The following is a 26,996-nucleotide window of genomic DNA, read 5'->3' on the forward strand; positions in this document are numbered from 1 at the left end:
AGGACCCAGGACCCACTGAGTAGTAAGGCTCAAGCACCTCAACCAGGTTACTTGAATATCACTGGACCAGGTACCCACCACACAGGTGAGCCCAAGGACCCTGGTCATGTGATGCTGGTCCCACCGAAACCCCATTTTCCGGGGCTCACAAACCCAGCATCCAAACACAGATGGGCCCAAGGACCCTGTCAGATCACCACTCCCAAGCCTCACAGTCACTGCCTTTCCACCCCAGACTGGCATGGTTTGCCTCACCTCATCATCAACCAGTGGGTGCTTCAGCCTGGGTCAGTCCAGCCTGCCCACATTTCCAGCTTCTGTTGGTTGGTGCTGGATCTGAGTTGTTGTCCCAGCAATATAATTTAGGCTGGAGCCATGCACGGTCTTTAATATTTTGAGGGTCAGCTTCGTTAGAGGAGAAATGTCAACGAGCCATTCCAATACTTATAAACTTAAATGTTTATTAAACATTAAGCACAAAAGAATGGCAAATAGTAAATGTAAAGAAGCCAGAGCAAAGATTGTCAAGCATACCATACATCACCGGAGTGAAGGGGAGAACTCAGTACATCATCCCCTCTGCATAACAGGAAAATTGTAAAGAATCAAGAGCAAAGATTCCTAGGCATTCTATACATCACTGGAATGAAGGGGGAAACTCAGCACATCATCCCCTTGGACATCACGGGGTTGTTTCAGTCATTCTAGCCTCCTGGGAGAGAGGAGAGACCTCTCCTACTGCATAGTTGAGGGGTTTTTAGGCTAATTCGGACATAGGTGGCTTAATGCCCAAAGTTTACATACCTCAGCGTTTGGTGTGACCTCTCCTGGGTCCAGGCGAAGGACCCGGGTGTCTTATCTATTTCTAAAAACATCCAGACTTTGTTCTCCTGGCACTCACCAGGTGCCTGAAGGAGAAGAAGCCTGCCAGCACATACAGGGCGGATTAAGATCATGTGCGAAGCCTACTACAATCCTTCTAAGAAAAACTCTCCCTTTTACAGTTGGTTGTGGACAGCGCCAGCTCCTCCTGCATGCAGGTTCTCAGATCTGCCAGTGGAGTTCTAGTGGGCTTGGTGCTATAGCCTAGTGGCTAAACCCTTGGATGCACCTGAATCACATGTGGATACCAATTAATGTTCCAAATGCTCCTCTTCCCATCCAGCTCCCTGTTTGTGGACTGGGAAAGGAGTAGTGAATGGCCAAAGCCTTGGGAACATGCAACTGTGTGAGAGACCAGAAAGAAGCTCCTGGCTACTGGCTTCAGATCGGCTCAGCTCCAGCCATTGCAGCCACTTGAAGAGTGAATGAGCAGGGATCCAGACCTTTCTCTTGGTCTCTGATCTGCAAATCCTTTTTCTCAATATTTTGGATTGTGTGAATACAATAGATTTAGAATGCAGTTTTTCTTAGTATGTTATCCACTACCGAAAGGCAAATGTGCTTCAGATTTTAGCATGAATCAGGTTTCAAGAATTTAAAAATTTAATTTTATTCAAAAGTCAGATATAAAGAGAAAAGGAGAGACACAGGGAAGATCTTCCATCCATTAGTTCACTCCCCAAGTGGCCTCAGTGGTAGGAGCTGAACCCATTTAAAGGCAGGATACAGGAGTTTCTTCTGATTCCCCCATGTAGGTACAGGGTCCTGAGGTTTTAGGCCATCCTCAAGTACTTTCTGAGGCCACAAGCAGGAAACTGGATGAGACAGGAACTAACTGGACAATAGACAAACCAGCTGCAGTATGGGATCCCAGAGCATGTTAAGGTGAGGACTTTAGCCACTAGACTACCACACCAGTCCCATTTTCAAGTGTTTAAAAATATATAAACCATTTTACTACTTATGATAAACTCCTTAAGTTATACAAATGTCTTTGTGAAGTTCTGTTTAATTGAACTTGAAATTTAATTCCTTATTCTTCACAAGATATATCTGCAAATCAACATAAAATGTGTAGTTTTAGATGCAGTATATTTCTTTTTAAACACTTTTATTAATACAATATTTATTTCAAAGGTTGATTGCAGAGAGGAGAGAAATAGTCCATCAGATGGTTGAGGGTTATGCAATGCTTAGTCCAGCAACAGAAATCCATTTAGATATGCCAATACTACATTTAGTATCCCACCCACTGTGTTCCAGGCACAAAGCAGGACACTGTATTGAAAGTGTTGAATAGCTAGTCGGCATAAACAAGGCAGTTGGGTATCAGATGTGATTCATCCCAAGCAGCAGCCCAACCTCCTGTATCATGACATTCAATCCTCTAAGTCTGATTGTTTTCTCTGGCTGTTGCTATAATATAAATATTGACTGAGGTAAAGTAAAAATACATTCCAAATTATGTTGATGTCATATTTATGGATGTCCTGTGGGCTAAGGCAAATAAAATGGCAAAGTGTCACTGAAGATTTAAGAACTTTGAAATATCATTGAAGTCTTAGGAAGCTTCAGTTGGAGCAGTTACTAGAAAGCTGTATAGAATAAATATGTATTATATCAATTTTTCCTATATAAGTGCAGATAAAATTACTCTAATTGAAAAATGTCTGCCTTCAGCAGAGTTTTTAGTACTAACAGCAATAAATGTTCTAATGGAAGTCCTTATATGCAGTCCTGTGCAGCTCATCTGTAGAAATAGATAAATACTTAATACCGCAAATTATTTTTGAGTAGCATAAATTTTAGTGACAATATTTTTTTATGGTATGTTGTAATTTGAACAATAGTTGTTGAAAAAAATAAGTTAGTGCTTAGCAGTAATATTTTTTATTTTTAAGTATAGCATGTTTGCTTTAACCCTAATAATAACTTGAGTTTAATCACTGCCAATTATTGAACGTGTTTATGCTGTTTCTAGGAAGCGTTTGTGACACTTGTCATCTGTAATGCACTATTCTTGCCCAGGGAAGTTGATTGTCTTTGCTTCTGTAGCCTTTGTGTCTGGTTCCTGTCTGCACATTACTGACTCAATAGGAAATAATAAGGAAACATGGGAAAGCAAAACCAATTCATAACTCCCTCTATCCACCTTTTCTTCCAGGTGTATCTCTAAAACCCACTACATGCTTCCAAGTCTAGAGAACACAACCACACTTTCAGTAAGTTATATGTTTATTTCTCAGCTTGTGTTACATTGTGTTGTAGGAGCTTTATGATGGTTTTCTGAAACTGAAACAAAGAAATAAATATGCAAGAAAGAAGGTAAGATTGGCATAACTTGACATTGGAACACTTAAATCTGATTCAAACTTTCCCTCTAAGTTTTCTGGTGATATAACTAAGACAAATTTATTACATGATTCAAATTGAAACTAAGAATTTGTTAATTTTTGTGAAATATCAAGTTTGAAATGGTGTTTATTGATCTTACAGATGATATAATGAAAATCATTCAGTACCAACCTGAAAATAACCACTCAACCTTTGGAAGTAGTAAGAGTTTCCAAATATAAAAATAGTTATCAAGTTTTCAATTTTGCTTTTTTTGAATTTCTGAAATGGTATGGTGCCTAGTAAAATTTACAGGTTTTTATTTATTTTAAAAACTGATTTAAAACATGTCTGCTATCTGCTATTTCATTTTCCAAATGATCACAATAATCAGGGCTGGATTGTGTCAAAGAGAAGAACCAGGAGGTCCAACTGTGTCTGCTAGATGAATCTTTCACCCCAATGCTTGAGCCCTCTTCTACTGGTTCCTCTGCAAAATCTAGCTTAAAGCTAGATTGGAAATGGGGAAGGTGGTAGTTTAACCTGATATGCCATAATGCCATTTCCTTTTGCAAGGTCTGTCTTTCTTTCTTTCTTTCTTTCTTTCTTTCTTTCTTTCTTTCTTTCTTTCTTTCTTTCTTTCTTTCTTTCTTTCTTTCTTTCTTTCTTTCTTCCTTCCTTCCTTCCTTCCTTCCTTCCTTCCTTCCTTCCTTCCTTCCTTCCTTCCTTCCTTCCTTTCTTTCTTTCTTTCTTTCTTTCTTTCTTTCTTTCTTTCTTTTTCTGTGTTTCTGTCTGTCTTTCTATCATTCAGATTTATTGCTTTGAAAAGCAGAGCTACTAAGAAAGAGAGAGAGGTGGAGAGAGATCTCCCATCTGCTGGTTCACTCCTCAAATAACCAGATTATCCAGAGATGAGCAAGTCTTAAATCATGGGCCAGGAGTTTTGTCCAGGTCTCCAACATGCTTACAGGAACCAAGTGTTTGAGCCATCCTCCACTTCCTTTCTAAGCCTGTTATCAGGGAGTTGGTCAGAAGTGGAGCACCCAGCAAATGAACCAATGCCCATGTGGTATGTCAGTTTCTTTATCTGCTAGAGCAAAAGGCTGACTCCTGCTGCATATGCTTTGGTTTTTATTTAAAATGCAGAGTTGCAGAGAAAAGATGAAAGAGAATGAGTGAGCTAGAGATCTCAGTGGGTCATTCTTAAAAAGTTGCCATTAGGAAAATGTAAATCAAAATCACAGTGAAATATCACCCCAACCCTGTCCAAATGATTATTATTACTTGGAAGAAAGGGTAATAAATGTTTGTGAATATGTTGGAGAATGAGAACTTTTATACAATGTTGATGGGGTTATAAATTAGTCACTGTATAAAATTTCTGAAATGGTTATGCTGTATGATTGAGCCATCTATTAGTTGTATGCTCTAAAAGCATGAACATATTGTATAAAAGAGATATCTGTAGCCATCTTGTTTATTGTAGCAGTGTCTATAATACAGAATATATGTGGAATGATCTGAGGTGTCCATCATTAGAGGAAGGAATAAAGGAAATGTGCATATGTACAATAGACTATTATTCAGCCATGAAGACAAAATTTTGTGGATTATGTGAAAATTAGTGTAACTAGAGGGTAAAGGGTTAAGTAAAATATGCTAATCACAGATATATAAATATCAAATATTCTATTACATAGATTAACTTGAAAAATCAAAAGCAACAAAAACAAAAGGAACAAAACACCTGTGTTTATCAGTATTGGTGCAAATGCAATCTTCTCAAACAAATGGTGAAGCATGATATTAAAATAAACAAATAAATAGCTAGAAAACAAAAGAGATAGCTGGTTAATTGTAAGGGGCTTCCAAAGCACAGAGGCAAGTTGATTCGTAACAGCATGGCATTTGCCTTGTATGTATATTTTCTGTACAATTGACAGCCTATCACTGGCTGAGACTTGTAAGTTGTAATTTGTTTCCCTACTAAGTTTGAAGTTCACTGTAATTAAAATTTTAGCTTAATTGAAATGTTTTTTCATAAAAAGTAAGACAAATAGAAAGCAGAAAAGATTTTAATATATACATTCTCCAAAGTTAAAAAAAAAATCACATATGTATATACATCCAGAGTAAGGTGTAGGAACTATTCACTCATTTGTGCAAGTTTAATTAAAAAAATTTTTTTCCAATACTTCAGTTTTCAAGCTGAAATAATAAAATTTAATTTTATTAATGTCACTTTATAAGATTTTTTAAATAGCTTGTTTGAGAAACATATCATAAATTATTCAAAATTTTTCTCACTGTCCTATCTAGTATTAAACATGTCTTTGTTATCTAATCTAGCATGTTATTTAGCTCAATGTTCATATTTATATCTACAGATTACACAGTGAACTCATTTTATAATTATTACAGAAAATAATCTAACAGAATTATGAAGGAATTCCATTGTAACTTCAGAATTGCAAATACAATGTAGGACAAGATGTTTTTATTTTGTTTTTACCCTATGTTGCTAAATAGATTATAAATTAATCTGTGTCCTTAGAATATGTAAATTAAATATTCAAAGAACAATGCCTTGTCATCTTTCTATTTAGTTATCTTGAGCTGAAGTTTTAGTCATATCCTTCAGAAGACTGAACATAAGACATCCATGGATCAGATTCTGTTCTTAACGTATGATTTTCAACAGAGAACAGACTCACTTCCTAATCTTATACCGTGAGTGATCCAGACAACTTTCCCTTTCAAAACTGAGAAATCAGCAGAGAAGCCCCCAATGTTGCACTCTAATAAGAAGAAATTCTACTGAAAGAATATGGGGGAACATGCCAGTTGGAAAACACTCACTATTACAGGCACTGAGTTAATATTTTGCTCAATGTTAAAAGGCTTATTTATCTTAATTTAATTGAAAAGCAGAGTGGCAATAGCAGAAGGATAAACAGAGTGGTATCTTCTACTTACCAGTTTATTCTAACAATGCCTGCAACATTTCTTCAGAATCAGAGTCATTAGAGAAAAGAATCTGCTACAGAATAATAAGGGATACCCTATTGTAGTTTTGAAATTGCAAAAGTAATGCAGAATGAATATTTTTATTTTGGTTTTACTCTATAATGCCATATAGATTATAAATTAAGCTGCATCCATAGATGTTTCAAATCAAACATACGTAGAAGAATGTACTGTTGGTCTTTCTATTTCGTGGTGCAGAACTGAGGAGACATGTGCTGTTGCAGGTGTTGGTGTCATTTGAAGATGTGGCTGTGGACATTACTCAGGAGGAATGGCAGAACATGGACAAATCTCAGAGGACCCTGTATAGGGATGTCATGCTTGAGACCTATAGCAATCTGCTGTCCGTGGGTGAGTGAAATTCTGTCATACCCGTGCAGAATACTTTCTGTATGCTTGACAAATTAAAGAAGAGTTTATAAAGTTTAGTACCAAATAGGATTAGTATTTAAGACTATAATACATCTTAATATCTACTCTTCAGATAATGATTCATATTAGCCATTTTGTGACATAGATTCTGGTTCCAATCTTTTCTTCTTTAAGCTCCAAGATAGTAATTTTACAAAGTCTCTATTATTTCCAACTAACAGGGTACTACATAACAAAACCTGATGTGATCTTCAAGTTGGAACAAGAATCAGTACCATGGACAATGGCAAAATCTGTAAACCAGCAGCTTCCAGGTACGTCAGTACATACTGAGCAGAGAGGTTGATACATAGCTCAGTAAATATTCACTGTAATTTGTGCTTATTATTTTTTAATGTTTATTTTCAAAAATAAGCTTATGTCATACATGAGACAAAGGCACTCTACAGTCTCCATGTACATATCTATTCTGACAATGCCTTCAAATGTTAAAATTTGTCAAGCTAAAACCAAAAATGTAGAACTTAATATTGATCTTTGACATGATCCCAGCAGACAAGACAAACTGGAACTGTTATGTGATGTAATACATCCCAAATATTAGTTTGAATTTCTGTACCATATTTTCTTTCCTACCCCCATCAACTTAAAATACAAAATTCCAAGTAATTGAAAATGGAAAAAGAAACTCTATTTATTATATTAATATATTAATTTAAAAAGTGTAATGATCATAAATATGTGCATTGGCCTAATGTTGAAGTCTGCTATATCTAGAATGGCAAGAAACATCATTGTCTCACTTGAGCATTTGAAAATAAATACTTAGATGTGATTCACAGATATGATTACTCCTTTTCCTCATTTCAGATCCTTACAGAAAGAATGAGCTGCTTGGAACTAATCAGGAAAATCAGGAAACCACTTTCAGGCAAGTTGTAATCACAAATGGTGTATAACTTCAAAAAGAGTTGCATTGTCAAAGATTATTTTAAGCTCTGGCCATAATTGAAACATGATATGAAATGGAAATTCTTTAAAAAAAAAAAAAACTTGAAATCTAATTTATTGTTTAATTTGCAGACAGAGAAGTGTTTTTTTTTTTTTTTTGCAGAGTTACCAAGTGAATGTAGAAAGCAGAGGGGATAGAAAAGGACCATGTGGGAAAGAGCAGAAGATGGGGTACCTGTTGAATGGAGAGACCGAGATGCCCAATGAAGGGTCTTGGGTTTTTAAGTGTTCCATGCTGCTTCCTTTTCTGAGCAGGAACCTGTAGGAAGACATTTACCATTGGATATCTCTCAATCAGAAAATAGCTCCTACTGTGTAGTTAGTTCCCCTCCTGTTCTATGGTTGTTCAGGTCTCAGATGTGGGAAGCCACATGGGTGATAGAATTGAGACAGGAGACAAAATAAAGGAACTGGTCTTCTCTAACTTCATCTCAGGAGTGTAGAGGTGGTCATCAGAGATCAATATAAGTCATTTCAAATGATCAAACCCAAGCAGAATATCTGTGGGGATGCCATGAGTCTTACCCCTCCTTCACTAAGGATAAACCAACATGAAACAAGAGAAAGGAGTTTGGCACTTGGGTCCCATGCCAGTTGGGCAGCATTCAGAATCCCCCTCGGGAGTTTCAAATCATTCTGAAAAGTAGCCTCTGACAAGGGCTGTCAGTCCTGCACCAGATTTTTTTCAAAACACATCCAGAGCCTTACTCACAGAGGGGAATTTGAGGTGACAGGAAAAGAGCAAATAGATATTTGGGGTATTAGAGACTTTTTTTTTTTTAGATTTATTTATTTTTATTGGAAAGCCAGATATGCAGAGAAAAGGAGAGACATAGAGGAAAATCTTAAGTTCAATGGTTCACTTTCCAAGTGGCCGCTACAGTTGGAGCTGAGCCAATCCGAAGCCAGGAACCAGGAGCTCTTCCGGGTCTCCCATATGGGTGCAGGATCCCAAGGCTTTGGGCTGTCCTCGACTGCTTTCCCAGGGCATAAGTAGGGAGCTGAATGGGAAGTGGGGCAGCCAGGATTAGAACCGGCACCCATATGGGATTCTGGTGTATGCAAGGCGAGGAGCTTAACCACTACACTATCACGCCAGATTCAAGGAATTAGAGACTCTTAAGTACTAAACAGCCATGTTTCCTATCTTCACCCCCCTTAAAAAAAAAAAAAACATCTACAGTTTCATCCAGAGCTAGATGATGGCCAGCAGATGGGGTTGAGGGGTCCATGTTTATGCCAAGCCATGCGGTATTTTCACAGTTCAGTCCCACTTGAGGGAAAGCATAGCAACACTGTGAATTCTTCTCTGTGCTGAGTCAAGCCACATGACTCTGGTGTAAGAAGCTTTTTTGATGCTCTGTGTTGGGCACCAGAGAAAATGTTACCAGGAAATCTCATAGCTCTTTCCTCAGCTTACTATAGGAACAGAAACTCGGACTCTGTTGCTTACAGAAGTTTTGCTTCCTATGTGACCATGTCAACTTAGAAAGAAGAGAGGAGGTCGAAAGTGTGTCCCAGGCACGATCTCAAAGATGGGGTGGCTCTTGAAACAGGAGAGGAACACACCATATTTTATTTCAAAATGTGTTATTTTTCCTAGGAAGCCTGATGAAATGTCCCTTGGGAAAAATCACGCCTCAAATGCACCCGAGAACAAACTCCGATGTGGGGAAAATCTCAGTCAGCATGACAAGGCATACACTTGCAAGCAGTGTTTTGAACACAATGGAAAAGAAAAAACTTTCAAGAGGAAGACGTTCCTTAAGTGTGAGAAAATTTATATCAAAGACCCATGTAATGACCCTATCATTGTAGGAGAAACAATTCAGGTTAATAAGAAAATGTTCCTTAGCAATCCTTATTTTGGCAAGCATCAACAAACACACTCAGGAAAGAAACTCCATGAACATTTCAAGAGTGAGAAATGTCCTATTTTTAAAAGAGATCTTAAAATAAATCAGATAATCCAAACAGCGAAAAGTCACTATATATGTCTCTACTGCAAAGAGTCTTTTAGCTGTACCTCTTGCTTTACCACCAAACAGAGAAGTGAGATAGAAAATTTCTGTGTATGCAATGAATGTAAAAAAAACATTAACCAGAGGACGGAATTCGCTAAAGATAAGATACTTCCCACTGAGGATAAATCATATGAATGTAATGAACTTGTGAAATCCTTTTGCACTGAATCAGATCTCATTAGACATCAGAGAATTTACTCAGGGGGAAAACCTTATAAATGTAATGAATGTGGAAAAACCTTTTCCAAGACATCAATTCTCATTAAACATCAGAGAATCCACACAGGAGAAAAACCTTTTGATTGTAATGAATGTGGGAAATCTTTTTGTCAAAAGTCATCCCTAATCATACATCAGAGAATTCACACAGGAGAAAAACCTTATAAGTGTAGTGAGTGTGGGAAAGCTTTTAGCCAGCAGTCAGGTCTCATTGTACACCAGAGAATTCACACAGGAGAAAAACCTTATAAGTGTAGTGAGTGTGGAAAAGCTTTTTGTTACAAACCATCTCTAAATGCGCATCAAAGTATCCACACAGGGGAAAAAGCTTATGAATGCAGTGAGTGTGGAAAAGCCTTTTGCCAGCAGTCAGGTCTCATTGTACATCAGAGAATTCACACAGGGAAAAAACCGTACAAATGTAGTGACTGTGGAAAAGCGTTTTGCACAAAGTCACACCTAATCACACATCACAGGATCCACACAGGGGAAAAACCTTATACATGTTGTGAGTGTGGGAAAGCCTTTTGTCAAAAGTCACACTTAATTATACACCAGAAAATCCACACAGGGGAAAAAGGTTATGAATGTAATGAGTGTGGAAAAGAGTTTTACCAGAATTCAGGACTCATTAAACATCAGAGAATTCACACAGGGGAAAAACCTTATAATTGTAGCGAATGTGGGAAAGCTTTTTGTCACAAGTCATCTCTAATCATACATCAGAGAACCCACACAGGAGAAAAACCTTATACATGCAGTGAGTGTGGAAAAGGTTTTTGTTGGAGGTCACATTTAGTCATACATCAGAGAATCCACACCGGGGAAAAAACTTATGAATGCCATGAGTGTGGCAAAGCCTTTTGTCGGCAGCCTGGTCTCATTGTACATCAGAGAATTCACACAGGAGAAAAACCTTATAAGTGTAGTGAGTGTGGAAAAGCTTTTTGTTATAAGACATCCCTAAATGTACATCAGAGAACCCACACAGGGGAAAAAGCTTATGAATGTAATGAGTGTGGAAAAGCCTTTAGCCAGCAGTCAGGTCTCATTAGACATCAAAAAATTCACTCAGGGGAAAAATCGTATAAATGTAATGAATGTGGAAAAGTTTATTGCGCACAGTCAGTTCTCATTAGACATCAGAGGAGCCACACCGGGGAAAAACCGTATAAATGTAGTGAGTGTGGAAAAGCTTTCTGTCGAAAGTCATACCTAATCACACATCAGAGAATCCACACAGGAGAAAAACCTTATAAATGTAATGATTGTGGAAAAGCTTTTTGTCAGAAGTCATCCTTAAACATACATCAGAAAATCCACACAGGGAAAAAACCTTATGAATGTCTTGAATGTGGGAAAGCATTTTGCCATGAATCAGACATAATCAATCATCATAGAGTTCACACAAGAGAGAAACTTTTTCAGTATTATGAATATGCAAAATCTTTTTGCTAGCAGAAAGTTATTGCATAAGCAAATCCTAATGCCTGAAAACGTGTTGAAAATTTATACGAAAAACGTTGATTGCAATAGAAAGCAAATACTGACATGCCTTTACAATTCAGTAGTGTATCCAGCAAGAAACAAAAATGGTGCATTAACTAAAAACAATCAGTTTTCTGACATCAATCTTCTGCATATCCTATGAAGCTCAAAACAGAAAAACTAGCTACTATAAACCTACTGTCATAGTCAAATCGTATAAAGTCCAATACAAGCATTAGTAAGATCACGGATAGGAGATATTTTAAGTTGCAGTAGAATGTAGAAAATCTTTGAAAGTGTCAACAAATGTCAAGTCAAACATGAGGAGTGTCATTTTAGAACAAGGGTGTGTGTTTCTAAAATATTTGATGGAATCCTCTTGATCTCATTTTGTTGTAAATATGTTCTGCTTTCTAATTTTAATCCTAAAAATAAATATTCTTTGTAAAACACATGTTTTAAATTATACAGTTATCCAGCAAAGCTATTTTTACAGTTTAAACCACAGGATTAATGTGGGACTCACAAATATCAGCTGATTCATGTTGCAATTGTAATGCCAATCACCCAGCTTTGGAGGATGGATCTTTTGTTTAGATCAGGGAGTTATTCATTTGTGACATCTGGCAAACTGTGGGTCACTTTTGGCACTTGTCTCATTGTGTAATTTTAGAGGTATATGCAAGGAGTATTAGAATTTCCTGTCAACATATTGGTATGTGGCCATGGCCATTGGAGTTTAAATATCAGTTGTCATAATTACTGCTCACATTCACACTGATTTAATGCATCATAGCTTTCCACAGCAAGTTTCTTGCCAATGGATACCAACCTGTTCCTAAAGTTTTTGAACTATGAGGATGAGCAGCAAATACACCACTATGGCATAACAGGGTAAGCCTCAGGTTACCCTGCTATGGTATCCTAGTGCACCATTGGTTCATGTCACAGCTGATTCACTTCTGATCTAGCTCCTGGCTTCTGGCTTTACACCAGCTTAGCTACTGCCGTTGCATTCATTTGAGATTTGAATCAGTGGAATGAAGATGCCTCTCTGCCTCTGGCTCTTTATTGCAATTCCATGTTGAAGTAAGTTAAAAATGTTATTTTAATTGAGGGCATCACGACTGAAGTTGAGGCAAGTCAAATCTTTAGTATTAAGCACATTGACATGGTTTCCATCTGTGACAACCTTGATTAGTTCTATTGTTTACTATTTTGAGGCATGAGCCTTTCGAGCTCCAAAATGTTGAGCATGAAGTACAAGAGAGGCATCTTTTTTTCTGAAGAATGTGTCATGCATCATATAATCCATGCCTTAAACTGCAGAATGAAGTATGTGCATGTCTAACTGATTTCCACCAGCATTCTCATGTGAACCCCTAGCTGTGATCTCTCTGATATTTGTGGTGAAGAGATCCTTGCCAAGGTCCACCTTGAGAACACACTGCAGAGAGACTTCTTTGCAGTGAGATTTATTTAATGTTTTCCAGTTTTCCTTCACAAACATTCCCAGTCCCTCTGACAGCATTCTAATGTGCTTTGATTCTTCTCATTGCCTCCCAGGAAGGTAGAATATGGGAAATGAAGGGTTTTGTGTGGGTTGAGATAAAATAGTATTTATGTATTCAGGTTATAGATCCTGCTTCAGTAACCATGGGTTGGAGAAAGTTTCAAGAGTATTGGAACCACTTTCTGTATCTTTCCGCCTCCTGTATATGAGCAATAGGAGCTTACTCTAAATCTCCCTATTGTGTCTTTTCTTATGTGCAGTTGCTATTGTTTTCTAATAATTTTTCAAACTGTTGTGTATCTGTGTCTTAAAACTGTTTGTTCTGTACTTGAGGGTAACAACATTTAAGAAGGTATTATGTAACGCAAAATTAATTTTACTTTCTTTTACTGGAAAGTGAGATATACATAGAGACAGATCTTCCATTTGCAGCTTCACTCCCCAAGTAGCCACTACAGCTGGCTATGGCTGAGCTGATCCAAAGCCAGGAGGCAGGAGCCGATCCAAAGCCAGGAGCAGGGTCCCAAGGTCCTGAGCCATCTTGACTGTTTTCCCAGGCCACAAGTAGGAAGTTGGTATTGAAGAGCAGCAGGGATACAAACTGGCACCCATATGGGATCCAAGTATTTTATTTCATCATGAAAATAATTTCATACTGTGATCCCATATGGGTAAAATATTTTCTTTTTTATTTTCTCACTTAATTCATCCAAACTTCAAAAATTGTTTAAAATAATTTCAGATAAAACTCTGACTCTTTTAAATGTTTGCTTCTTGATTTAGATATATTGGCTTATTTTAAAGTTTTTATTTGAAAGATTGATTGACAGTAGGGGCAGAAAGATCATTCCTTTCATCAGTTCACTCTCCAAATGGCTGCTGTGGCCATACCTGTTTTCCCATGTTGTGTAGAAGCCTAAAAATTGCAGCCATCTGCATTTTTCCCCAGGTTATAAGTAGGGAGTTAAACATAAAATGTAGCAGCTTGTATTCCAGTTGTCATAAAATGCTGGCACAGCACTGGAGGATTAGCGTGCAAGACCATCATTGACAGTCCTAATTTTTTTGAAATGTAAAATGAAAAATCCAAAAATAGTGGAGAGAGAAATGTAATTGAAACCACATGCATGGGAATGTCATGAATATTGAAGACTGTGGAATGAGAGATGTGTTCTATCTGAATTGTAATTTGTAGTAATTTGATAAAGGAGGTACACTATAGGGCAAATAAAATAGGTTAAGTATAGAACAAACAGCTGAAGGAATATTAGAGTGCTTTTTAAGGTTTATGGAAGATGAATATTACATGGAATTAAATTTATTCAAGTTAGAAAAAGAGCATTCTTAATATCTAATAATTGATCATAAATAAAAAAGGCACACTCCAATGAAGCTAGAATTTGATACCATAAAGTTAAACAAGTTTTTATGTTAATAGTTTATAAAAAGTTTTGATTACTTTCAGAATCATTTTGTTTTTAAAATTTTCAAACCATTTTTAAGGCATTTTTGTTTTGTGTTGAATTTAATTACACCTGTTCAACATGTAATCAATTCTTACCTAGTTCCTTACCTCTGGTATCTCCTAATACATTTAAAGTCTCCCAAGTATAGAGAAGATATCATGTGGTAGATATATATTGTTTTTCTTTTATGTTTCACAAACTGATATTTATGCTTCTGAGATGTAACTTTTCTGTATCGGGCTTTGTTAACATTTTTTACATAATTCATTTTCCAATTTAAAAACAACATCATATTAAGAGAGTCTTTTTACCAATTAGGTCAAAACCCTAAAATTTGAAGACCCTAAACCCATGGTTTATAGTGAACTAATTCAGAAACCATAGGTGACTTTGCTACAGGAAGAGAGGGTATGTACTTCAGCACCGCATGCCATGTGGAGTGTTGGCAATTTATCTTGCAATATTCATTAAAAACAGATAAATAAATAAATAGTAAAAAGGAGCCTTAAATACTACTGCTGTTATGAATAAAATCCCCCAGCATGTTGGTTGTAAAATGAATGCTTCCTGTAATATGCCATTAAGAGCAGCATGTTATATATTGATAATATGTGATATTCAGACATATCCTTCTGTGTTATTCTTTTAATTTTTTTTTTTTTTTGGACAACATGGTATTTTCTTTAAGCTTGTAAACTGCTTTTGTGTCCTGTCTTTATGTATGTATATTCTGTCCTGAAACAATAAAAGAATCATAACATTATTTAGAGGTGAACAGCTATATTGCTGTATATTAGCTTTGGAGTATCAAAAAAAGTACATTAAAGACATACCTTTGATCAGTAATTCTCTACATGTCTATTTTAAGAATATGGACAAAAATAATTTTAACTCAAATTTAACCAATGTGGTATCCCTATATTTAATGAAAATTCTCATGAGCCTCATTTGCAGGGTCTCCCCCACAGATTCCTTTAGTACCTCATTGCCGGTGGGGAAGAACCTGCTGCCTGCCACCCAGCCTCCCAGCCTGCGAGAAATAAACAGACAGATAGGGGTTCTGTCTAAGTAGTTCCCATTTATTGGGGAAATTCAATTTCTTACATAGTGTAAGGGATAGCCTCAGGCTGGGAATTTGGGGAATTCCAGGAGGGGAGAAGCTAGGAGCCAATTACTAGGAGACTGTCTGCAGAAGCCACCTCCCATAGACCAGGGGTATGTTAGCGAGATGTCCCTGGTTTATCAGTATTTCCTTGGAGCTATGTGACTCCTGCCCTGGTTCACACGTAGGGCTCTCTTCTTGGCCACCATCTTGCCCACCTGTGAACTGAACAGTTAATCACCATCTTATTGACTTAGTGACCTCTTTGCCCCTGAGCCCCACACTCACTGAAACTGTGTGGTTCTTGAATATGACCATCTATTGTGGTTTGATGATAATTATAACTGTTAAAGTTGCACACATAAGCAGAAAAACTACATTGCAAGCAGAAAATAAATGTTCTTTAAAGTGGCAGGATAAATCATGCTTAAATATTCTAAAGTATAATTAATATTAACAAATAAGATTATTTTAGTTATTTTGCTTACTTTAAACAATGCTGTCAATCTTACTAAAGGGTAAGAACCCTATTACACATACTAACATAGTAAGTATCTACTGTCACAGTGAGATAAAGACCACTTATAAATAAAACAAAAACAAATTCTACCACTTATTGAATTTTATTTAATCGGTATTTATTTGTTGACTAAATTAAGCTGAAAATTTCAGGTAATGTTTTAGAAAGCATGGCCTTTTCCCAAAGCTGAGTTTGAGTCTAAATATACAGTAATTATGGGTTTGCTGTTTCGAAATTAATGCATGAGTTGTTACAAATGGTTTGATTATTTCTTTGGACTTCAGCAAAGTTGTGCCTCCTTTTTAAGGAAGATTTGTTTTCCAAGATCTCTGTGCATCATTTTTTGTGTAGCTTCTAACTGATACTTCAATATTGAAGAATAGGAACTCTATATAGATGATTAAATTTCTATATTGGCAATTTAAAATTAGTGAAGAGTTCATGAAAGAGAGAGATGTGTTAATTGAGCTCCAATGGAGGAATTGGGTCCTATTATGCTTTCTTGTTCTCAGTTTATGTTCATAAAGTTTTACTTAAGGGACAATATTTCAGAATAGAACGTGAGACCTTAAATTATTAATAATTATTATGAATCATTTAGTTTTTGTTACTAGTTATTTGGATCCTTCAAAAAATATCTCTAAACCTCATTTCTAGTGTGAAACAAGCTGACCATAGATGTCCTCTGGCTACTTAATAAAGTCTGAGATATAAACGAAGGTTCTTATGTTTTCCAAAGTTCTGCAAACTAAAAATATCTTTTAATTGTCTTTTCAGCCAAGCCAACACCTCTAGAAATAAAACCTTTGCTGGAGTGGGAGGAGTTGCAGGCCCCAGTTAGATCTCCCATCACTAGGAGTTTTGCTCGAGAGTGAGTCCTTTGTTTAGAACAACTAATTGGAACAACCACTATCTGGAATTATTATTATTGTGGAAAATAGAAAAAATTAACAAACGTTAAAGAACGGTCTGGGAAGTGCAACCTTTTCTTGGGTTGTTAAGTTCATTTTCATTCAATCTTGATTTTCCCACTCTACTCATCCTGAATCTTTTTTTAATTATATTTTTGACAACCTTTACATAGTTAATTAGGGTAAAAAGGTTCAAGGGCTATAGGAAAGTAAGTAATACTATTATTTCCATCTTGTTTCCTTCATGTCTAAAGTGGGATATTGAGAGGGGTGGGAAGATGGCCAACATAGGAGGAAGGCTATGAGGGAGAGCCCAGTGAGAGAGGGATAGAACGCTACAGAAGCAGCAAAGAGGAACAGCAAAGAACCGCAGAGAGAAGTGCGTGAATTTCCCTGGACAGTGTGGAGCCAAAAAGATCCACACAACTCGGAAGAACAATGAGAACAAAACAAAATGCAGGGAGGACAGCGTCCCCTCCAGACCTGCTGAGTCGCCTTTGGGGGCAGCCGGCAGGAGACACAGCCAACCCAGAGACAAGGAAACCTGGAGGGATCGTCACCGGCAGAGGTCTTCAACAGTACCAGAGGCAGACTGCAACAGCCTGAGGTTCGGGTGAGCCAGGGAAGGGTTAACATCTTCTCGAGCCCGCCTTCCAGGGACAGGGACAAAGCCCAAGCCTCTTGGGTGCTCCTTTTACCCTCCCTTCCTGCAGAGCTTCCAGCCTCTGAGAACACAGGGCAAGCGCCTTGAAACTGCCGAATCTGTGCCTTGGAAGTGGTGCACAGTAGTCCTGGATGCTGAGAAGACACAAAGAAAGCGCCCCAAATATTCCCGCGCTGTGTGGGCCAGTGCATCTCAGTGCACAGAAACTACCAGAGAGGGTCTAGAATCCCCCACACCCTGATACCCTGTGGATGGGTGACACACCAGGAGGGCTCTGAACACCACGCAAGGCTGGGCGGTCCCGCCTGTAGAAGCTGCCTCCACAGCGCAGGGGCTAGACCAGGAGGGCTCTGAGCACTGGGACGTGCAGTGCTGTGTGACCCTGGCACACAGGAGCCACTCCCATAGAGTGACTTGCCCACTCCTCGCAGTTCTCAGCGTGGGCGACCCACAAGGAGAGCTCTGAAAACTCCTGCGCCACACTGGCACTGTGCGAACCCGCCACAAAGTCACTTTAACAGGGCGCCTGGGTCACTCCTCCACAGCAGTCCTGTGTGAGGGAGTCACACCAGGAGGGCTCTGAACACCCACACACCACGAGTGGTGGAATCACTGCACAAGAGAGCCAGAAAGTGCCTCACCCACAGTCCCGTGTGTGGGCAACACATCAGGTGGGCTCTGAGAAACCCTGCAGTCCCTGGCACTGAGAACGCACGGAGAAAGCACATAAAACCTTCCACATCCTGTGGATTCCCATGCAGGGGGCACACCCAGAGAGCGCCTTCATCCCTCCACGCCCTGGGGTGCCACACCTGTAGAAGAGGTGCCCAGAGTGTGCCTGGAATCCACAGGGCCCCCAAGGTGGTGCCCTACAGTCCCGGGCACTGAGGAAGCACCAAAGGTGCCTTGAAAATTACCACGCCCTGCAACACCACACCTGCAGGCTCCAATCTCTACAGGAAAGCGCCTGACGACCCCTCAACACACGGGTTCATTGGCCTCTCCAAAAATACATCAACGCAATTGGAAAAACCAAAAGAAAAAATTGTGCTCCAGATGAAAGAGCCAACACCCCACCAAATAAGGGCCAAAAGCCATTATCAATATCAGAGATGTGAGATGAAGACATGGAAGAGTTACCAGAAAAGGAATTTAAAAAGATAATGTTAAATTTGTCAGAGACGAGGAGAAGAAGCAGGAAGACTTCAGGACCCGCATAGTCGCCAAAATACAACAAATCAAAACCAAAATGGATGACCAGGAACTCAAAATTGAAAGCCTGACCAACAGAATAAATACGGCAGAGGTAAGGATCTCTGAAATGGAAGACACGCAAAATGAAGGTACTCAGCTAGTGAAACAGCTGGAGACAAGCCTCAGCAAAGCTAATAAAATGATACAAGAAATGAAAGATCACCTTAGAAAATCGAATATTCGGATCATGGGCCTCCCCGAAGGAGTAGAAAGAGAATCAGGAATGCAAGGAGTGCTTGATGAAATTATACAGGAAAACTTCCAAAACACTTGGAACACGAATCCACCCCGCATACAGGATGGACAGAGAACTCCCAACAGACATGATCCAAAGCGATCTTCACCCAGACACACGGTGCTCAAGTTCTACTCCAATGAAGACAAAGAAAGAATCCTGAGACAAGTACGAAGTAGAGAAAAGATCACATACAGGGGAAAACCCATCAGAATCACTGCTGACTTCTCCGAAGAGACCCTACAAGCAAGGAGAGAATGGACAAAGATCTTCCAAGTCCTGAAACAAAACAACTGTCAACCAAAAATAATCTACCCAGCAAAGATCTCATTTGTATATGAGAACGAAATCAGATGCTTCCATAGCAAAGAAAAACTAGAAGAATATGTTTACACAAAACCAGCTCTGCAAAGTCTCCTTAGAAATGCGCTAGTCCCGGACAAAAAGGAGGCAAATCACAAACAAAGTTGGCAAATAAGAAGGTCTCCAAACTAAAGGCCGCACAAACAAGACAATTACATAGGCAACAACACACACACAACACAAACACATGGCAGGGCAAAATTGCAACCTCTCAATTTTAACTCTCAACACAAATGGTCTAAATTCACCAATCAAAAGACAGAGATTAGTAGAATGGATCATCAAACAAGACCCATCCATCTGTTGCCTACAAGAAACGCATCTAACCAGAAAGGATGCAAAGAAACTGAAAGTGAAGGGATGGAAAAAGATATTTCATGCCAATGGACGAGAAAAAAAAAAAAAAAGCTGGGGTAGCTGTCCTAATTTCAGACAAGATAGGTTTCAATCTAACTAACATCAAAAGAGACAGGGAAGGCCATTTTATACTGGTGAAAGGAATGATCCATCAAGAAGAGATCACCATCATTAATGTTTATGCACCAAATCTCAATGCGCCTAGTTATGTAAAGCAATTACTTACAGACTTAAGGGAAGACATAGATACCCACACAATTCTTGTAGGCTATCTCAACATGCCTCTAACATGAATGGACCGTCTACGAAACAAAAACTCAACAAAGAAACAACAGAGCTCACACAAACAATAGAACAACTGGACTTAGTAGACATATATAGAACTTTTATCCTAAGGCTACAGACTATACATTCTTCTCAGTGGTGCATGGCACCTTCTCCAGAATCGACCACATGATAGGACACAAAGCGAATCTAAATAACTTCCAAAACATTAGTATCATACCATGTACCCTCTCAGACCACCTGGGATGAAACTGGAAATCAACAACTCAAAACTCCCCAGGAAATATAGACACTCTTGGAAATTGAACAATATGCTATTAAATGAACAATGGGTCAGAGAAGAAATTAAAGATGAGATCAAAAAATTTATGGAAACCAATGAAAACTCTGATACAACATTCCAAAACTTGTAGGACACCGCCAAAGCAGTGCTATGAGGTAAATTCATCGCAATCGGAGCCCATGTCAAGGCCTGAGAAAAACGCCAAATACAGGAACTAACCACACACCTCCAGGATCTGGAAAAACAGCAGCAGAAGAGCCCCACACAGAATAGGAAACAAGAAATCATCAAAACAAGGGAGGAGATAAACCAAATAGAAATCAAAAAAACTATACATAAAATCAACAAATCAAAAAGTTGGTTTTTTGAGAAAATAAACAAAATAGACACTCCACTGGCCCGATTGACCAAAAAAAAAAAAAAAAAAAAACAAGAGAAAGTGAGAATCAACAGCATTAAAGATGAAAAAGGCAACATAACAACAGACACTGCAACCATTAAGAAAATAATTAGAAATTACTACAAAGAACTGTACTCCCACAAATTTGAGGATCACCAAGAAATGGAAAAGTTCTTGGACTCTCACCACTTACCAAAACTCAGTCCAGAGGCAACTGAAGAATTAAATAAACCCATAACCGAGGCAGAGACTGAAGCAGTCATCAAGGATCTCCCAATGAAGAAAACCCAGGCCCAGATGGCTTCACTACAGAATTCTACAAAACATTCCGAACAGAACTAACCCCAATCCTCCTCAAGCTCTTCAAAACAATAGAGAAGGAAGCAACCCTTCCAAACTCATTCTATGAAGCCAACATCACCTTAATCCCAAAACCGGACAGAGAACCGTCAGAGAAGGAAAACTACAGACCTATTTCTCTGATGAACACTGATGCTAAAATTCTCAACAAAATCCTAGCCAATAGAATTCAAAAAATCATCAGACAGATCATTCATCCAGATCAAGTAGGATTCATCCCTGGAATGCAGGGATGGTTCAACATTCGGAAATCCATAAATGTTATAAACCACATCCAAAAACTGCAAAACAAGAACCACATAATAGTTTCAATAGATGCAGAAAAAGCTTTCGACAAAATCCAACACCTCTTCATGCTAAAAACTCTAGCCAAGGTAGGCATAGATGGAAAAATCCACAACATAATCAAAGCAATTTATGAAAAACCCAATGCCAGTATCATACTGAATGGAGAAAAGCTAGAACCCTTCCCACTGCGATCTGGAACAAGGCAAGGGTGCCCGCTATCACCACTGCTATTCTACATAGTCCTAGAGGTACTTGCAGAGGCCATAAGACAAGAAAAAGAAATCAAAGGCATACGTATAGGAAACGAAGAAGTCAAGCTTTCACTATATGCAGATGACATAATCCTATACATAGAAAAACCAGGAGACTCAATACAGAAACTACTAGAACTTATACGAGAGTTTGGCAGAGTGGCAGGGTACAAAATTAATGAATGAAAATCAACAGCCATAGTGTACGCAAATAACACCAAGATGGAAGAAGATCTAACCAACAGGATACCATTCAAAATAGCAGAGAGAAGTATGAAGTATCTGGGAATAAATCTAACCAAAAGTGTAGGAGACCTATTCGAAGAAAACTACAAACTATTCAAAAAAGAAATTGAACAAGACCTCAAAAGATGGAATAACATCCCATGCTCCTGGATAGGCAAAATCAATATCATTAAAATGTCTATACTACCACAAGCAATATACATTTTCAATGCAATTCCAATCAAATTGCCCAAAACATTCTTCACGGAACTGGATACAATGATTCAAAAGTTCATCTGGAAACACAAAAAACCACGAATAGCTAGAACCATCCTGAAGAATAAGAAGTTAGCAGGGGGAATCACAATCCCGGACCTCTGGACATACTATAGAGCAGTGGTTATCAAAACAGCCTGGTACTGGCACAAAGATAGAAAGGAAGATCAATGGAATAGAATAGAAGCACCAAAAGGGAACCCACACAGATACAGCCAATTAATCTTTGACAAAAAGACCAATGACAGTCCAAGCAAGTGGGAAGGCCTCTTTAGTAAATGTTGTTGGGACAACTGGCTGATAGCCTGTAGAAACAAAAAGATAGACCCACATCTATCACCATACACTAAGATCCAATCTACATGGATAAAAGACCTAAACCTACATCCAGAAACCTTCAAACTCTTGCAAGAAAATGTTGGAAATACCCTGCAAGACCTAGGAGTAGGTCCTGACTTTCTAAGAAGGACACCAAAAGCAATAGCAGTTGAGAACAGAATAAACAAATGGGACCTCATCAAACTAAGAAGCTTCTGTACAGCAAGGGAAACAATCAACAAAGTAAAAAAGCAACCCACAGAGTGGGAGAAGATCTTTGCACACGATATAGGCGATAGGGGGCTAATTTCCAGGATATACAAAGAACTTCAAAACAACCAAAAAACCAAAACAAACAAGCCACTCAAGAAATGGGCACGGGAAATGGGCAAACATTTCACAAAGGAACAAGTCCAAATGGCAAACAAACATATGAAAATATGTTCCAGCTCCCTGGCAATAAGGGAAATCCAAATTAAAACATCGATGAGGTACCACCTAACACCAGTAAGATTGGCCCACATAAACAAGAACACCAACGACGCTTGCTGGCGAGGATGCGGGGAAAAGGGAACCCTACTCCACTGCTGGTGGAGCTGCAAAGTGGTACAGCCTTTATGGAAAGCAGTCTGGAGAACACTCAAACAACTCAAAATCTGCATACCATATGACCCAGCAATAGCACTCCTAGGAATATATCCAAAACACCTGTTTCACGACAAACCAACATGCATCCCTATGTTCATAGCAGCACAATCAGTAATTGCAAAAACATGGAAGCAACCGAAATGCCCATCAGCAGAAGATTGGATAAGAAAGCTTTGGTTCATCTACTCCATGGAATACTACTCAGCTATTAAAAAAAAACAAAATGCAGTTCTTTGTGGCTAAATGGGCACAACTGGAAACTATAATGCTAAGGGAAATGAGCGAATCCCAAAAGGTTAGATACCACATGTTTGCCTTGATTTAACCTGTAATTTTTGTTTGGTTGTTATTTTTTGAACCTGTCATTGATACTGTCTCAACCCAGATGTTTCGAAGAATGGAACTTGCATTATTTTTAACATATTGTTTACCCAATACTATGTCAATTAATTCCATAATGTTGTATATTGATACTGAGGTTTTGTTGGGGCTTTTAACTGACCGGATCTTTACTCTGTTAGCTCTACCTTCAGACCAGAGAAGGTCTCCCCAAGAGGCCACTGAACTTATCTGGACAATAAGACGCTGGACTTTATGCTAGGTATATGCTTGCAATGAAGGAATCTCAACTGAACTTGAACTGAGGTTATGCAGCAAGGTGGAGGAATCCACTATGGGGGGGGGTATGGGAGGGGTGGGGGGAATCTCCAGTGCCTATAAAACTGTATCACATAATACAATGTTAATAAAAATAAAAAATTAAATTAAAAATAATAAAGTGGGATATTGAGGGAGACGCCCCACCCAGTTTCCCACCCACTCCAGCTCCCGGATGTAGGGCATGCTCCGAGGTTCTTGCTCAAGTGGTTTTGATGGTTCACTAATTATGATTCACTACAATCTTGCCACTCCAAGCACAATGAGGCCTTTAAAGAATCCACTGATTGACATAGTACCTCACAGAGTCTCTGTTTGCCCAAGATTTTGCTACCAACATATACCTGAGGTGACTTGTTCTGTCCTCTGTCTTTTCTTGGTTAGGGTTCTGAGTCCGGCATTTCGATTGGGGTGATCCCCAAAGAAACTTTGTCTGAGGTGTTCCCAGGCCAGATTCTTGCATGTACTAGCAAGTACTGGGCCCGGCACAGTCCTTTGTCCCAATCAGCAGAATGTTGTAATTACTGGGTCGAATTTGTTTCCTGTGCTGTCTTCCACTGGAACCAATGGGCGTTGCAGTCCATCCTGGTTCTGCCCGTCACATACTTGGCCATCACATAAACCAGTGTTTGCTGTAGCTTAGTTCGAATGAACCCACAATAACCCCCATCAGGCCCGCCCCCTATGCTGGTTTTGCCAGTATGTGTAGCAGTAATCCAGTCTGTCCCGCATCCCATTCAGCTCTCACACATGTCAATGGTTATTAAAGCTTAGTTCCATCTAACCAGCTCCACTATGCAGCTCACACACTTGCTGTAGGGTGTCTGTCTAGCCACCCCAGCCCCATCCTAGTTTTCATGCCCTCCCGTGGGAATGGTAACCCAAGAGGGAGGAGCCCACTATTTACCTCCCAGGCCACTCCCACTCCCCTATTGTGCACTCTCCAGGTGGTTCTGTGGTTTAACTTGACAGAATTAGCCCCCAGTGCCAGCTTCTGCCAGCTGATGCTGTGGCAATTCCCAAGCAACCATCACCTACTCTAATTTTGTTTGCACCAGTAGAAAAGATTAGAGCAGCCTCACTTTTCCCTGATCTAGTCCACATGAGGTGTACAGGTATTGTAGCCCTGCTTAGTCTGGTCTGTCCCCATCCCAGCTCACGATCTCCAGTGGGAGTAGCTGTCCAGCAAGGGAACCAACCCCATATTCGCCCTGTAAGTTCCGCCCCCTCCCTTTTGGGTTCTCATGTGTGCTGGTTGGTCGCTGTGGTCACATTCATTACAGGAAACTTCATTTTGGCATTTTGTATTGTGCACTGGTTTTTGTTGCAACTGAACCCGGCTTGACCCACACTCTCTTCTGATGCTCAGATTTACCAGTAGATAATGTGCACTGATTCAACCTGGTCTGCCCCCAAGCCATGCCAAATGTATGCCAGTGGGACACTTTCCCTGGCCTATTCTGGGCTGTTGACTATCATGTTTCTTGTGCTTACCTGCATGGTGTGTGTCCCAGGCTCCTCCATCAGAACCTCTTCCAAAGGCAGATTTCACACATACCAGGGGGTCCATGAACCAGCCCTACTCAGTTCACCTACTGTCCTAGCAGGAACAATGGCTTTTCTTGACTGGCCTGTAACTTAAACTGGTCCTTGCTGTTGGATGTTTCAATCCAGTCATGGATCATCCATACACACATATGCCTCACACATGGCTCAGTAGGGGTTGAGATCTAGTCTAGTCCATCCCACATCTACCCTGGTCCTCCAGAACACCAGAAGGTGTTGGAGTCTGGCCCAGCTTGGTGCATCCAATACCAGTCCACACTTGTGCCAAGTGAGACTATAACTGTATCCTGATCAGAACGCAGCCCCCATTCAAGTTCATGCACGCCTTAGTGGGCACCTCCATGCAGCTAGGGTGTCTCCTTAGCTCCCCAACCAGGCCTGTTCTTAGCCAGTGATTAGCATGCCAGTGGTTACTCTGACTCAGCTTGGCACAGCTCCTCACCTGTCCTGACCTCTACCTTAGGCACTGTGGCTTAGTTTTCCTGGCTCACGCAGACTAATAGTGGCAAGAGCTTGGCTGGGCATGACCTGTGCTCCACCCTGGTCTCTAGTTTTGCTCATGGGCTAAGGTTTGCTCAGTCCTGCCCAGTGCACCCTGTTTCATTACAAATCATACATTAGCCAAGCGGTTGGAGCTACTCTGCCCACATTGTCTGACCCCCAGGTCTGGACCACATCTTCACCAGTGGGAGCTATGGTTCACCAGGGGAGTTTCCCAAGTTTTTCCACTTGATGCACCTTCAGACCAAGTTCTCATACATGCCATTGGATTTTAGGCCAGGTTACAGTGAAGTCTGGCCTTCCTTTTGGCCTTGTACGAGCTGATGAATGTTACAGCCCGGCCCACCCCTATTCAGGATGCACATTCAGGTGCTGCTGCCTTGTCCAGTCAAGACTGTTGTCACTTCTTTAATCTGTGATTGATGGCAGGCTCCTTGGTCACCCCTGGCTTAGTCCATCACCACCCCAAATCTTGAGCTAACCAGTGGGGCTAGAATTTCCACAGGGTTTGGCCCAGACATCCTCCACAGAATCTATCCCCAGATATGGTTCTTTAGTGCTAGTTAATGTCATGGCCCTGCCTAATGTGACCCTTCTCCTGATCCACCATCATGTGAGATAATGGGATATGATCCTGCTGGACAAGCCCCAAGCCTTAGGTTTTGCATGGACTGGTGTTTGGTGGTCAGCATTGTTCAGTGTTTACAAATTCTTCAAAGGAAAAGTTACTGTTATTAGCAATCTTTAGGATTGATTCATGTCCCAGAAGCACTGTGGGTTCAACCTGGAGCTACCTAAGCAGTGATTCAAACAACCAAAACCCCAGCGGTCCCAGCCAGGTGGCCAGCAGGTGGAGCCTGGCTCCAAATAGTGCACTGCCTATCCAGGGACAGCTCAGTACATGCACTCGGTGACTGGCATCAGGGATCCTGGCATGAGACGCCCTGTCGCTAAACCCACCAGCAGCCAGGAAATACCCTGTGCTGAGACCCACTGTAGTAGATATTTTATACAGGGATTTTCTTATGTTTTTCAACTTTTATAAAGCAATGAATTTGTATATTTCATTACGTTTCAAGTATTGTCTCTATTGAGTTTTATTTGCTTAAGGAAATCTGAGCTCTAAAAGACTTAAAAGCATCCAGTTATTTTACCTTAAATCTGTGATCAAACTGATCCATACGATAAGCAAAATT

At 39.6% G+C, this 26,996-nt stretch overlaps 1 protein-coding gene across 3 annotated transcripts in view; it reads left to right on the forward strand.

Moving 5' to 3' along the window:
• The window catches only part of LOC121145916 (zinc finger protein 260-like), a 42,815-nt gene extending 31,431 nt beyond the window's left edge, over positions 1-11,384 (forward strand). Inside the window, exons 2-7 of one of the 3 annotated variants that reach the window (XM_040965126.1) lie at positions 3,047-3,104; positions 6,468-6,594; positions 6,837-6,929; positions 7,486-7,546; positions 9,230-10,914; positions 10,999-11,384. In XM_040965126.1, the coding sequence (XP_040821060.1) occupies positions 3,069-3,104; positions 6,468-6,594; positions 6,837-6,929; positions 7,486-7,546; positions 9,230-10,914; positions 10,999-11,327 (2,331 nt within the window). In that variant the 5' untranslated portion in view covers positions 3,047-3,068 and the 3' untranslated portion in view covers positions 11,328-11,384. Of the gene's footprint in view, positions 1-2,621; positions 3,105-6,467; positions 6,595-6,836; positions 6,930-7,485; positions 7,547-9,229 lie in introns of those variants that run through there. The other 2 variants (XM_040965123.1, XM_040965125.1) reach the window with 2 other exon arrangements.
• The last annotated feature ends 15,612 nt before the right edge of the window (positions 11,385-26,996 follow it).

The sequence above is a fragment of the Ochotona curzoniae genome, unplaced genomic scaffold, assembly GCF_017591425.1.
Source record: "Ochotona curzoniae isolate NIBS_2020 unplaced genomic scaffold, NIBS_Ocur_1.0 scaffold_3835, whole genome shotgun sequence".
In the NCBI taxonomy this organism is placed as follows: domain Eukaryota; kingdom Metazoa; phylum Chordata; class Mammalia; order Lagomorpha; family Ochotonidae; genus Ochotona; species Ochotona curzoniae.